The sequence below is a fragment of the Drosophila novamexicana genome, unplaced genomic scaffold (assembly GCF_003285875.2).
Source record: "Drosophila novamexicana strain 15010-1031.04,08,12 unplaced genomic scaffold, DnovRS2.1 tig00000308-arrow-arrow-pilon, whole genome shotgun sequence".
NCBI lineage: Eukaryota > Metazoa > Arthropoda > Insecta > Diptera > Drosophilidae > Drosophila > Drosophila novamexicana.
This window is the reverse complement of record NW_020824799.1, coordinates 776,792-791,943: the sequence shown is the minus strand read 5'-3', so window position 1 is coordinate 791,943 and position 15,152 is coordinate 776,792. Positions and strand designations below refer to the sequence as shown.

Here is a 15,152-nt window from a genome sequence, read left to right as displayed (position 1 = left end):
TCTGATCCAGCTGATATCTTTAAAACTGAGAGACTTCGGACATATAGACATGGGTATATCGACTCGCATGTTCATCTCTTAGTTTATAAAATATAGGCTTTAATTTGAAGTTAATAGACAATAAGTTTTTCATACATTTCCTGACATAGGTCTGTTTTTTTATTCAGGCAGTTTATGAGTTTAAATTGGCTGGGCCGGATCACTATATCATACAGCATAATTAACAATGATCGCTTATCTAAAACTTTGTTGTTTTCTTTAAATATCTTTTTGAGAATCCAAATATTGCCGAGCAATAATTAATTTTAAATGGAGCTATCAGTAAGCTGTTGATGGGCTTTACTTGTTTCGATACGTGCATGAAACAAGTTTGAATTCAAGAGGAGCGATAAGATACGACGTTCCGGGCCGGGCCGTTCGGATTCTCCCACACTTCCACCTTTACTTTCGCCCAAACAAGTGAATAGAGAGAGAGAGAGAGAGAGAGAGAGAGAGAGAGAGAGAGAGAGAGAGAGAGAGAGAGAGCGAGAGGGAGACAGACTTGTAGGAACATTATGATAGCATCTAAGTGAACAGTTGAGAGCGTTTGCTGAGCGATCTCTTTGCAAATAGAACGTTTCGTTTGTGTATTAAAAAAATAAATGTTTATAAGTATTCTAATCAGCTGGGAGACGTTTGCATTGCGTTTCTCATTTGTGCTTATGATAGCCTTCGTAGAAATTTTATTTACTCGCCGTTGATTAGAGGCTCTCGGCGACTGTCGCGTTAGTCGTACTTCATATTTTAGCGCATTCGGTTATCGGTTCAGGTGGGCGCTATTAAAGGTCGGCTTTTGGCTCATGCTGATGCAGTTTTGGTTTTACCTATTGCCTATTCAATGCTCTAAAAAAGCGAAAGTGTTGATAACAACCTAAACGAACACTCCAGCAAGTGTAGTGTCCGTGATCGTGATCAAACAATCGGTCATATTTTCCGAGATGCCCAAAAGTATGTGTTAGTTTTTATTCAGGCATCAAAAGTTATTTAAGAAGTAAATAGAGGTTTTATTAGGAACAATTGATAGGTTCTTTCAAATTATAACAAACATATATGTTTCCCTTTGTTAATCGAAAGTTATAAGATATAAAATATAAGCCATGCACGATCCCAGCGATTATGATTCGGTCTATAGCGAGGAGGATTTCCTGGATATCGTACAAGGCGCCACAACGCCGCCCTTGATGAACTACGATGAGTTTCTGGTAAAAACGATGGGTGAGTCTTATTTTATTTTCTTTTTAAATTAAGTATGCATATACTATGAATATAGTTGTATGTATGCGGCAGTTCACATTAGAGCTGTCTACACCTGTAGCGCTTATCTTATGTTTACCATGGCTTTAAATTTTGATAAAATGCCCTTGCGCTGAAGCTTTTGCAGAGTATGTGAAAAGTCTGGCAGTAATATATGCATATAAGAAAAGTATATATTTAAGTATACACAATTCAATGAATGTATTCGATTATCTATGTATATACTACCATTATTTTCAATTAATATTAAAATCAAGTTCATTTCCAATTTGACTTTTATCTGTTTTTCTGTGCCTATCAATTATTTCCAATTCGATTTAAATTGATCATTTTGAAGCCAGATCCATGCAACGCGCCAAAATGAAAATGGAACATTTGAGCTGCTGTGCGCTCACAGAGAGAAACTGTTAGTCAACAGTTAAACAACAGATTCCAAGCCGAAGCTAACATACTCTCTTAGAATTTAACGGATATAACAAACCTTTAATAATAATATATATATTTATAATTATGTATAACTATCTTCATAAAATTAACTACCTTTTTATATATGTATACTTGTTTATAACTTTATTGAAGCATATAAGTAAATTGATTGTACTGGCTGGTCAAAGAATAACAGTGTGTAATGGTAATATACTCTCGTGTTAACAGAACCCTCTTCTGCACATTTTGTACCCGCTCTCATGTTGCTGCTCAGTGTTGCCAGCTGCCAAGACTAGCTTTTTTTAAGTGGGATATTTCTAGCCGTTTTCATTGCACATAACTATGTTGTTGTTGTACTATAAGAGAGGCGAAACAATAATATTTAAAATGTTTAGCAAAAAATATTTGAAATGTACAACATTTACACAAAAATTCCTATTCGAAAATCCTATCAATACATATTTGGCCGTTATGTCTTTTTGTCTTTTTAGCGACTTTTTAGCTAGACTTTGCTGCTTCTCAAAAATAGCCAGCACTGTCGCTCACTCTCAAGATCGGCTTGTTCCAATCGCACAGTCACGACAGCGCAGTCGCGCGAGAAACTTCGTTTTAAGTGCGCGGAAGGTTTTTCGTTTTATGGTAGAGGTAAAGACAAGAAGAAAAAAAAAACAACAAAAAGGCAAAGAAGAAGCAGCGCAAAAGGGTAGCAATAAAAAGAGTATGAAGCACCGCTTTGCTTTGCGATATTAACCATAAAAGTGGCTCGCAATGTTTAATTAAAAGTGTGTAATCAAAATGTGCGCACAGCACGATTTGGCTCAAAGGCAGTGCAAAAATTCAATTAAATGTGGACGCCGACGTTGACGCCATCGTAGGCTGCGACGCAACAAGTTCAAGTGTAGTGTTTGTGTTGTTGCCAACAGGCGACAAGTTGTTGTAAACCAATTTAAAATCATTAAGTGTTTAAAAGTGTTTTATTTAAGTGATATACAAGAATATATTTAGTTATATTAATATTCGACACAGGCCATATGAGTTTGTGTGTTTAGTTGCAGCGCGAAAACAATTTTTTTTTTGGCATTTTCGTCTTCAACTCTTTTTCTTGTTCCCACACACACACACGCGCACATTCATATACAAAATCGTACACACACTTGCACGCACACAAACACATAAATTGTAGTTGTTTTTACTGGCTGATTCTTTGACTCACAAATTACCCGAGACGGCAACAGCGACGTCAGCAGAGTTAGCGGCAGTGAAACTGTTGTCTGTTTCACAATTCCATTGTTTCATATCTGGTTTTCCCTTTCCATGCGCGTGCTTATTGGAATGTGAGCGGCGTATTCACAACGCGTTCCATTTGCCAGCCATACCGCTAGCTTCAACCCGGTGTTTGTTTTTTCTGATCGAGCAGCAGAACGGGAGAGCGCAAGCGAAGCAACCACCTGTGCTGCTCTCTCTCTCTCTCTCTCTGGATGCGATAAGACATACACAAATTGATAAACTAAAAAACGGACTGCACTATCAAAATAAATGAACAGCAACAAAAACAACAAACTAAAAACCATGTTAAATTAACCAGCGAACAACAAATGGCATGCAAACAAACAAGAAACTCATTAAGGCAATAGCCCTGTGCCGTTTAACGGTAGTTTGTTGTTCTCGCCCGCTCGCTCGCTCCCTCGCTCGTATTGCTTTCGTATTTGTGCATGTGTGTGTGTATGTGTGTTTGTGTTTGTTTCGGCGTGTTTGGTTTTAATTTTTTCTCTGTTTATTTTGCTTTTGCAAACATCAAATTCAAGGCTGGTACGCTGCAGGTGTCAGTTTTTATAGCTTCTTTCCCATCAAATTTGCCACCTAATATTTACAAAACAATTTTTTTTTTAGAAATCCATGGCGCACCCTTGTTTTTAATAATTATCGCGAAATATTACGAAACAGCAAATCAAGTGAAAAAGTGTAAAGAATGCCAACGAAACAGCTATAAATAAATTTTAAAGTTTGATAAAAAAAAAGAAGGCTATGTGATTCAACGATTTTACATTTATAATCTTGATATTACGTGTTTTAAACGCAACGAAGTTTTGGATTCCAAGCAATTTTTAATTAAAGCGACTTACGAAAATGGAACCAGCTATTTTAATTGGTAAGTCGACGGTTCCATTAACTTAAGAGGTTTATTTTCGTGATAAAAATGATCATTTAACACAGAATAATAATATTTTAAGGATGGGACATTCTTATTTTTAGGACACTTTTCTTTTTAGCTGCTGATAATGAATAGAAATAAAGCTTATAAGCCTTACTTGCTTTTGGGGCTAGAAAATGATAACATTTATTTCTTTTCCTTTAAACATTTTAACGTTTTACTCTTTTTATACCCTGAACCCATGAAAAATGGGTATAAGGGTATATTGTATTTGTGCAAAATCCAAATGTATGTAACAGGCAGTATATATGTATATTCTTGATCAGCATCAATAGCCAAGTCGATCTAGCCATGTCCGTCCGTCCGTCCGTATGTATGAACGCAAGGATCTCAGAACCTATAAGAGCGAGAGACTGAAATTAAAGATGTAGATGCTCCTAGTTCCCGCGCAGATCGAGTTTGTTTCCGATAATCGATAACTTACTCCGTTTCCAAGCAATCGATAAAAATCGATATCGATGTCCTGTTTTTTGGGCAATTTTGGTAAATTATTAGAGCTAGAGTCACCAAACTTGACATATAGCTTCTAAAATAGAATATATGTATATATGCATTTGATGTTGGAAGAAGAGGGTTCAGGGTATCCCCTAGTCGGGGAATTCCCGACTGGAACCTCTTACTTGCTTAAGTGTAACTTTGTATGTGCTGCCAATTCGCAGAAGTTTTTCATGATCCTGCTCCTTTTGCATAATGTCCATATTCCCTATTGCCCATTTGAATGCTATTGCTGTATTGAATGCTAAGTGATCGCAGGTTGGATATCATCAGAATTGATGATCACACTGCCAGGGAATTTCAATTAATGATCTGGTAGCTAGACATGTAATCATTAACAAATTACGGCCTGCACTTAGGCAGCTCCACACCAAATGGAAAACCATTAAAAAAGCTGCGCAAACAAATTGCAACTTGTAAACATATTTCTTTTTGCTTTATTTTTCTGGGCGTGAGCTGCTCCACATTCAACGCATTCGGACGGACGGACAGACGGACGGACGGGCAGACACGTGTAGCCAAATGCAAATGCGCATTCGCATTCCGCAGCAGACAGAGCCAGCAGCTGGTTGTCGCAGACAAACCAGAGACATAGATACATAAGTGTGTTTGTATGTGTAGGCATATGTATGTGTATGCATGCAGCCCAAACTGATACCCACACACGAATTGCGGCAAATGGCAAGCGCGAATTGCTGCGGCTCGATACCAAATCGAGTCTCAATTACCGATAGACCCAAACACTCTGCCCACAAGCCTCACAGCGGTCGGATCTCATTAGAGCGCGGGTTACGCAGCGGCAAAAGGGGGTACGTGTGTGTGTGTGTGTGTTTATAAAGCGTTACCGCCAGAGCCGGCAATTGGACCACGCCCGCTAGTTGTCTGATCATTAAATGCTCAGCCAAATGAGCTATGCGAGAAATGCAGATGCCCACTCTGCATACATGTGTGCGTGTGTGCGTGTGTGTGTGTGAATGGGGTGTGTGCCCGTGCCGGGCGTGTGCAACATGTGGTCGCAATCGTGCTGACATTTCTCTGGGCTGGTGCAAAGAAATTGTTTTTCCACAAATTCAACTCAAATGAGGGCACGAGCATCGAGCGCCTCTCTGCTTCTTCCTCTTCATTATGTTTCTCTTGTCAATGGGGTTAATTTAGCCGGCTCCGCAGGGCGTGTTGGCAGACGCTGAAGCTAAAGCTAAGCGCAGCTGCAAAACTTGTCACACAATTTTGGATAACTAATGTTATAAATTTACGCTGTCCCAATGAGCTCTGATGTGCCTGCTGTCTGTTCGACATCTTTATACACACATTTATGTTGAATTCATAAATATATTGGTCTATATATAAAACGGATTGTCTTGACTTATTGACTGACTTAAGTAAAGCGTGGAAAATAAGTTTAAATGCAAAAATAATGTCGCCAGATTTAGATGCCAGATTGATCTTAAGGCCAAGCCATGAACAAAGAATCAAATCTCGTGAACATTGGTTCAGTTATTTTGGCCTATGTCTATATAGGATACATACATTTTTGCATGAATTTTGACCAAGAAAACTGTTGCCAGATTCTAGATGCCAAATTGATCTAGATGCCAGAACTTGTAAAAATCGGTTGTGTTTTGACCGAGTTATGGGGTTGAAAAATTTTGAGATATATATGTATGTCTATATGCCCCGGCCTTGCCCGTGGCACGTTTAATATCAATTCTCTCAAAAATCTTTGAAAATGAGAGTCAACAAAAAGTTTTCAAGCGATTCAAGGATGGAATTTCCCAAAACCTAGTCTTAACACCTTCATCACATGAGGCAACTAGAGTGCAAATGTTAGCTTCCTAGCTCTTACGGCATTTGTTGTGCGTTGCTCACCAATCAGTCAGTCAGTCAGTCAGTCAGTTAGTCAGGACAAACAGTTGTATAGATATAGGTATATATACAGATTATATATACGCAGATGTTGCCATTTCCCTCTGGCAAGATTCTTACACTCTAATTAATGGCTTCGTTAGCCAAACATTTTTGCACCCTAATTAAAGCCCTTCCTTCCACTTGGCAAGTCAACAAAGTATAAACCTTTTTTATGTGGCCGAACGTAAATGAATTCCTGTACTTTTATATATGCGTTTGAATAAATAAAACAAAACAAACAGTTTTACTACCGAGTCTTTCTGTGTGTTTCTTAATAAGAGATTAGCAGCTGAAACGTTTCGACAGGACGATTGCAGGACAGCGTTATCCTAGAAGTTTATTGGGAGTCCATCGCTCATATCTTATACACACAATACATGAAGAGCTAAATTTACTTAGAAATATTTGAGTTTTGTAATATTAATATTATGTAAAACATTATACATTATAATTTTTAAGGCAAACATATTATACACAATTGTTTCTTTGGTATAAAACTATGTTCTACACAAATATTTGCAACTGTCCAAAAATGAAATAATAATTTTCGGCAAATCTTGAATAAGTGGTAAAATGTACTGCATTTGGCATTTATGATGAAAACTGGCGAATTTGCCAACCAACTGAGAGTTTAGTATTTGCTTGGCCCACTCTAAAGTACTTGAGCTTGTAGACTTCTATCCGAAACAAACTTGTCTCAGTAATTGGGTTCGAGCGTGACTCTTCATTATCTGACGTACTTACAGATATGTACAAGTATTTACATATGTACGTACACATTTTTAAGCTAATACACAGCTGGGCAGCGTATGAACACCTTTAGAAAATAAACATTGAACCGACTGTCAACAGGCCTTAATACAAATTATCGTTAGCTGGCAACGAAAGTTCTCACCCACAGTTACTGGAGACGAGCAGTTTCCATGTGTTTCCATGTGCAGTGCCTAATTAGAAAGTTTGCCCACCCCAATAAGGCAAATTGAATGGCTCAGTAATGCGACAAGGCAATCAAGGTAAAAGCAAAAGCTGTGCGCATTTCGACTCTGAGTGAATGTTTGCAAAACTCACCTGACCATAAATGTTAGTATCCATTGGCTTTGACTCGCCGTTTTGACTTTGACGCCAAGACAAGTACGAGAAACCGCGTTGAAGCGTCACAAATCATCGACTGCAGCGCAAGGCTTATCATTTACAACTTTGACGTACACGTTTATACCCTCAACTCGTTGATAAAGGCTAAATGATATTGTGGAAGTGTGTCTAACAGACCGAAGGCACCAATTCCGCCTTCTTCTGGGCCAACACTAATAGCCGAGACGATTATGCCAAGTTGCGTCGATCTGAGGGACTATAAAACTGGGAATGTAGCTCCTCCGTTTATCTGGGCAGATAACAATTGCTAACTTGCTCAGTTTCCATGAAAGCGATAAAAATCGATATCGAATTCCGTATTTTCAACATATCTCTTAGCCTATAGAAGATGTTGACCAGTCTTGAATGGACATTCATTAGGCTGCCATATTTAAGCCCTGAAAATTTCTTAAGGATCGGACACTAAGCACCGAAGTGTGTGGTCAGTTTTGAAAGAGGAGCCGCAGCTGCGATCGTATGTGCTAAGACGTAAGCTAGACAGGCAGGGTATCTCCTAGTCGGGCAGTGCGGACAAGACCATTCACGTGTAGTTGTATGCAGCTGAGAAACGATATCAGCTTAAAGTTCCCTTTCTCTTTTATAAACACATATATAATTTCTTTGCATTTGCCTCGATGCACGCAACATCGATTAATGTGACTGATAAGTCTGTTTGATGAATTGATGATGAATTGAATTAATATTAAGGGTGGTGCCCGATTGATTACATGGATTGAGCTGGTGCAGCTGGGATGGGTGCTGGGCACGCGAAAGCCAAAGATCGCATTCACTTTAAGCGCGATAATAGATAAATTGATAGATGAAATACTAGGCGAAATTGCAGCTTACTTAGTTGTTGATTTTTATTTCATTCAATACGTTATATAAATGCAAATTTAAATTGTGCACAGCAAATCGTCTACTTGAAAGAGTAAGGGCATTATCAAAAGCAGACCTTGTTAAAGGGAGCAGCATTCTTTTGAAAGTGTGACCAGAGGCCAATAGATATATATTGATAAGCCCATTGAACTAGGGACACAGATGTGGTAAATGACCATGGCTTGGGTCAAAGTTGCTGTCAATTCAATTAAGGAGCTGCTGCTCCTTTAAAACTGGCGAATGCAAGCAAACAGTTAATTGTCTCAAATTAAATGCCAACGACAAGAGAGCATCTGTATATGTATCTCAATCTATTTGTATGTGTATCCGTAATCGTCAAGTTTGTTTGTTCATTTATTTTTTCGCAAGCAATCTATCGTATGAATTAATAACACATGACTGGGGCGTCTTCTCACGCTTCGCAGGCAAATGTTGCGACTTTAAAATTTAAACTCCTATCAATTTAATGGAGGCAATGGCAAAAGTTGCTCGATTCAGAAGTAAGCGTACATTTAATGAAAGTATATATATATAAAATCGCTAAGGTACCTTTGCCTGCGGCTACTATAGAGCCATTCGGCCTAAGTGGGTTTTAAGCAGAGCTAGGAGAACCAAGTGAAGGGCAAATATTTGCACCTGCAAACATTTCTACGCCCGGCCAAAGGTGTTGGTATTAAAGAGAAACCAAAATTTCTTGAAAATATGCCCAGCTGTGCAGCAGATGCCAGAGACAAGCTTTTGCTGCAAAGCAGGAATTGATTTCATAAAAGTCCTTAAATTAACTCAAATGAAATAGACGCCGTACATGTCCTGTTATATCCTTATGCAAGAAATGTATCTATGGGATCGACTACACTTTGATCAACTTTTAAATGACATTTATTCCATCTTTAAGCTTGACTTTTACAAAAAATAAATCGAATTTATATAAATCTGTAGCCCTTAAGGTTGTACTTTATTTAAGTTCTTATAAAGTTAAGTTAAGTTAACTTTCTGAAAAGATATTAGCCAACTTTTTGCCAGTTTTTTGGCCAAGACAATTGCGCCTTACCTCTTTAGGACAAATTAATTGTTTGCTGCGTTCTTTCAGAAAAATTTCAACTTAAGTTTGCCAAGTGAACTTTCTAGTGAAATAGGTAAATTTTCTCTTCTACTATTTTAGTATTAGAAAAATTGTCCAGTAATTTGCCAAACTTTCAAATAATTCAGTTTGTAATTTTTGTGAATTGCGAAAATGACTGCAACAGCAATTGTTGTTGCTTCCTGGAGAAGCGACAAAGCAATCTCCTGGCCAATACGAACAATTTCATACGTCTGTATTTAAGAAGAAACGGCTATGCATTTAAGTCCCGCAACATGGGAGTATGTGGCCATAAGTGCTGCGGCCTGGCCAGAACCAGTTTATGTGCAATTGCCGAATCGTTGAGTCTTCTTCTTAATTGTGGACTGACTCTGCAGTCGTGTCATCATTATCGCCGTTTGTATTATTGTATTTGCCAATGCTGCCCGGTTGTTGTTGTTGTTGTTATTGGCGACAACATTGCGAATGTTGTCATTGGCTTGAGTTGCGTTTAATGTATGAATGAATGAATTTCGCGATAAGTAAATTCAATTAACCGTAACATTAATGAATGCGTAAAATTTAAGCAGCAATCTCAGCATTTTGTCAGCACACCGAAAACCTGCCGCCCAAGTGAATTCGCAATCAGTTTTGTAGCAAACCGGACGGGGCCACAGCACAGCTAACAAAGCGTACCGAGCCCACCGAAAGTTAATAAGGCGTTAAGTGTTTTGAGTGGGCCAACGACTTAGATATGGCTAAATAATTTAATGAATATTTATAGATAGACAAAACCGAGCACGCTGAGTCACAAATTGAGTCAAAGCTAAAGGCGAAGTGTCAGAAGTCAACTGCTTTTAAAAAAAAAAACGTTTAAATGTCGCCGGTTACGATACTTTACAAACCGCCGTAGGTGATATGCGTGGGTCTAATCTGCAATACCCTGTAAAATTTATAGAAACAAATATCATTTATTTATTCAGGAGTTATTAATCTAAATGCGGCTCACGATTAGATTAGGTTCGTAAACCTGAATCTAGATTTTAATCTAATAATTTTCTTACATGCCAAAAGTTATATTGGTTTTCAACCAAACCATTTTCTGGTTCTGTTCAATCTCGAGTTCAGCTGTGCGAGTTCAGAGTGCAGCTGATTTCATAATTATACTTATTCCTAATTTATTTAATAATAATTATCGCGAGTGACACAGAAATCGCATCCAGCCAAATCGCAATCCAAATCCAATTGGTTAATTTTAAGCCTCGAGAGATTTGGAAGCACACCTGCAGAAAATGAACCAAGGAAAACCAATGAATGGCATGCAAAGTATATAGATTTTCTGAGCATTCTGCATTCTGCTTTGTTTCACGCTTTTCCTTTAATCTCGTAATTCTGTGTCATCGATATTTTGAGAGTTTTGCCAGCAATTTGTCGCCAAAATCTCTAGGGATTTCAGAAAAATTCCATTATTGATAAAGATTTCCATAAAACAGTGAATCTTTTTCGAACAGAATACAGCTCTTGTTTATTTAGTAATAATGCGGAATACTAACTAGAAATAAAAATACACAATTGCTGACAATGCAAACTTAATAATCATATTGTCATACCCTGTAAAGTTAGGTTGCATGCTAATTTTAAGTGCTGTCCATCCGGCAGTATATGCAAATTTGCTGGCAACGAATGTCGGAAGCGTTGTCCAAAGTGTTGACTGAGCTGTATGGAGCTGCGACTGTAAAAAAGCATATTTGTGAAACAACAAAAATGAATTAAAACTTCCGCTTGCACGCGCTACAGAGAGTCGCGTCCAAAACCAAATAGCCAAACATCAGACCAACAGACGCGTCGCTCTGAACGTTGCAGAAGGCGACCAAAAGTCACTTCCAATCGCAACTGAGGGCGGACCAGAGGTGGAGGCGGGGGCGGGGGCGGAGGCGGAGGTGGAGGCGGAGGTAGACTGCTGTGGGCTTTGACTTTGGCACGGACACGGACACGGACATGACTTGGGTCTTGTTGTCCCCCACGTTGATAAGCCTTTTGGCAGCACTCGTTCGTTGTACGTCAAGACACACTCTGAAAGTGTTGGACATGCTGGTTGGAACAGGTTTTCCCATGATCTTCTGACATTTTTCGGCTGTGGCACACATTGAAATGCAGTCAGTATACTAATTTATGCGGGCCAAAGTGGCCACAAATGTTTGCTTGAATGATGCATTTAATTTGTTGTTTCTTGCTCAGACAAAACAAAAACTGCTGTTTAATATGGGAACTCTCGTTGGTTTTAGCTATTAACAGGCCATACACGCAGTCCGATTGAGCGCCAGCCAGAACTACGCTGGGATTTTCAATCAGGTGTAGAAATTAGCTGCCAGTTAAGCAGAATTCAGGTTCAAGTTTTGACTGTTCTCTTTTTTGAAAAACGCTTTTTTGTTCCATTCCACTTTGACATTAGTACAAATTACTAATTCCATATATTGAGCTTTTGTTATCCAACGCGTTGTCCTGCATGTAACCCCTAACAAATTATCATTTCTTCACTAAATAATGCTTGCTTAGGCAATAAATTATTTTAAACTTTTCTTACTTCTTAGAATTAAAGAATCCAAATTAATCCTTGATCAAATACGTATAAGTGAGCATATCTTAAATATGATAGCACCCGATTATATCGTAAACAAATTCGATTGAGCGTTGTTGATACGATAGCGGAACTTCAGATTCTCATTAAACTTGTAAAGCAAACAAGTTTCTCGACAACTTTATATAGGAGTCCGTTTCGGCCGATTCTGACATAAATCCTGTTTTATGACTGAAAGACTGTTGGCATAGAAACTCACAGATGGACGAACAGACGGACATGGCCATATCGGTTAAGCTCTTGATGCTTACCACATATTTATTGACTTTATCGGGATAAGTTACACATATAATGCCAAAATTATAATACTCTCTATTAGGGTAATAAAATGAATAGTGTTTTAAGGTTTCAGTCTAAGTTTGATGTAGCCATGTCCATGTCTCCCACCGTCCGTCTCTGTAAGCTCCAAAAGCTAGAGACTTGAAATTTAAAATATGTTTTCTTCCTTTTATAAATATTCCTATTTTTACTGTTCTTCTTATTTATTGTCAATATCCTGTCCCGTCTCCTTAATTTGGATTTAAAGACTTGGGTTTTTGAGTAAATCAAGAACTGTAAAAGCTTCACTTGAAATCATTTTTAAAGGTAGAACCTTTCTTTTATAGAGAAAAGCGAAGAAGCTAGATGGTTTGTTGCTGCGGGTCTTACGTGTTATTTAATTGATTTTGTCTTCGCATTATCCAACACTGCAATTATACTTTGGTCAGCCCCATATCATTTTGATAAGTAATAAGTATGCATATCTATATTGTCATATTCAAGGTTTATTTTTATAGATTTTTTTGTTATTTTAATTAAAGAATCATATTAAACTATCAAAAGTAGCAGGTATTATAAAACGGGTTGATACCCGTGTTCAAAACACATTTGACGCATAAATGCGACCAATCCACATGAAATATTTATTATATGAGAACTTGTCTCTATCCAATTCACATCGCGCGTCCTCTCACACCATCTAAATTGAATAAAACATCGATGAGTATTTGTATTTTGTCTCTAGTATCAAACGCACTTTGCAAATTTGTTATGGGAAGCGCACAAAAGAATACAAAGATATAAATGGTAAATGTGTGCATCAAAAATTGTAAATAAAATATGTACATGTTTTATAGTACAACTAAAAATAACCCAGACAAGAAAAAAAAGGCATTTTTTCATCACGACGAAGATTAAATACCCTTGCATACCGTGTGATACAGATGTATTATTGTGATAAGCTTCTGCTCATATGTTATGAGCATAGTGTAGACTGGAAACAACAAGTTTCCAATTCCTTAACGATCATACCTATGGCAGCTAGAGGATATAGTGTTCCGATTCAGCAAGATATATACCAGTTTCGAAGTATCAGGCAGAAGAGCATGCCTGCTTCGTGTCGGCTGTTGATACTAATCAAGAATATATATATATTACTAGCGGATCGAGGGTATATTTCTCATGTTGTGGCAAAATTATAATACTCTCTGCTAGGGCATATGAATTCCAAGACTTCGCTATCGAAATGCGTGTCGCATGCGGCAGAGTGTCACGTACAAAAGGACTTAAAAGTGAAGGTAATCGAACTTCACGGCAGCAATAAGTCTGATAAAAAAAGGTAAATACAGAAACGTGAACATGCTTATGTGACAAATCAAAAATTAAAAAAAAAAAAGAAACCCAAACACACAGACACACACACAAATATTATGTGAGTGTTATGCTGGATGTGGTGTGGGTGCTGCGAGGGTATTTCCTATATGGGCTGTAAAAGCCAGCGACAAAAGCCAATTTAAATTGAAGCTTCCTGGGCTCATATACATGCCATGCGTCCCAGCCGACTTTATGGAATTGTCATTATAAAAACTCCAACCACAAACACAACAAAGTTACTGAGGCGTGCAGGGGCCGCGCCATAAAAGCGATAAAAGTAAAAACACGGCTGAGCTAAAATTTACCTACTAACAAAAATATTGAATAAAACTCGAATGTGCCACGTTGGTTGTATTCAACTTAACGTACATGCATTCTGCTTTCTGATGGCGAATGCGAATACGCAATTCTTATGCCCTGTTCGCCAAATGAAACAGAGTATATTGGATTTGTGTAATGTTCGTTCTTCTGATTGATCGCATGCATTTATTTAAACAGCAAAAATCTTCAGTCCTAATGTAAGAACCATAAAATTTGACAGGCAGACTCCACAAAACACTCCCTAAGAGTCGAAACACAAAGCTCCGAATATCAAAAAAGCCTTACAACTTAACAAATCAAATCATCTATAATTTACCTACAAATCAAGATGCGTTTCATGATTCAAACCAATGTCTTGTTTTAAGGCTCGGATCGCGAACATAGTTCGAACAATTTAGTTTTATTGAACCATGTATATAGTTCATAGTATATTATTTAGATATTAGTATATTATTTAGAAAAATAGATTGCGCTCAGGTTTAGATTTGTTCGTTATCTGTTAAATTAATAATTGTATTTCCGGATTAAAACCGGAATGACTTGCAGTTCTGTACACTATGAACAAAGTATTGCGCAGTCGGTTACAGCCGACTTCGATCGTCATTTTAGTTCCTTTTTTGCATCCAACCATGCCTGTGTGCTATATGCATGTGTTTAAAAAACTCTGCACGAGCCGCGTACAAGTTTTCAGCAGCTTTAACTCAATCTCCACTCAGGTCATATGTTGTTTATATGATTGTACATTGTCGATTGAACATATGCATAAACTTTAAGTATTATATGAAACCTATAAATAAAAAAAAACTATTTCCGCTGTGGCACTTTATGTTTATGTTTGCCTTAGCCGGAATTTCAATTTGCTTGATATTATTGTTGAATAGTTAACGAATCGGAACGAACAGCCCAATCCCTCCAATCGTAAGCCTGATAGCGCTCAGCTTATCAGCTCTGAAGCGCCATCGCGCAGAGTTCCTTCACCTTTTCGTCATATTTCTTGCCGTTGTGCGTGACACACATATACGCGAGCACATCGTACAAGCATTTGTTTAAACATCTGTGTGTGAGTGTGTATAAATATTTGTTACGGTAGTCTCTGCATGTATGTATGTATAAATGAGTGTGTGTATTTGTGCTCCTGCTCGTGTTGGGGAGCTGGCAAC

The 15,152-nt window shown here is 37.9% G+C and overlaps 1 protein-coding gene across 3 annotated transcripts in view; it reads left to right on the top strand.

Annotated features, from left to right (window-relative positions):
• Window positions 1-1,043: 1,043 nt before the first annotated feature.
• Window positions 1,044-15,152, top strand: part of LOC115759659 (dystrophin) — a 184,243-nt gene continuing 170,134 nt past the window's right edge. For 2 of the 3 annotated variants that reach the window (XM_030700653.1, XM_030700654.1), the window contains exon 1: window positions 1,044-1,254. In XM_030700653.1, the coding sequence (XP_030556513.1) occupies window positions 1,137-1,254 (118 nt within the window). In that variant the 5' untranslated portion in view covers window positions 1,044-1,136. Of the gene's footprint in view, window positions 1,255-2,709; window positions 3,869-15,152 lie in introns of those variants that run through there. The other variant, XM_030700649.1, reaches the window with a different exon arrangement.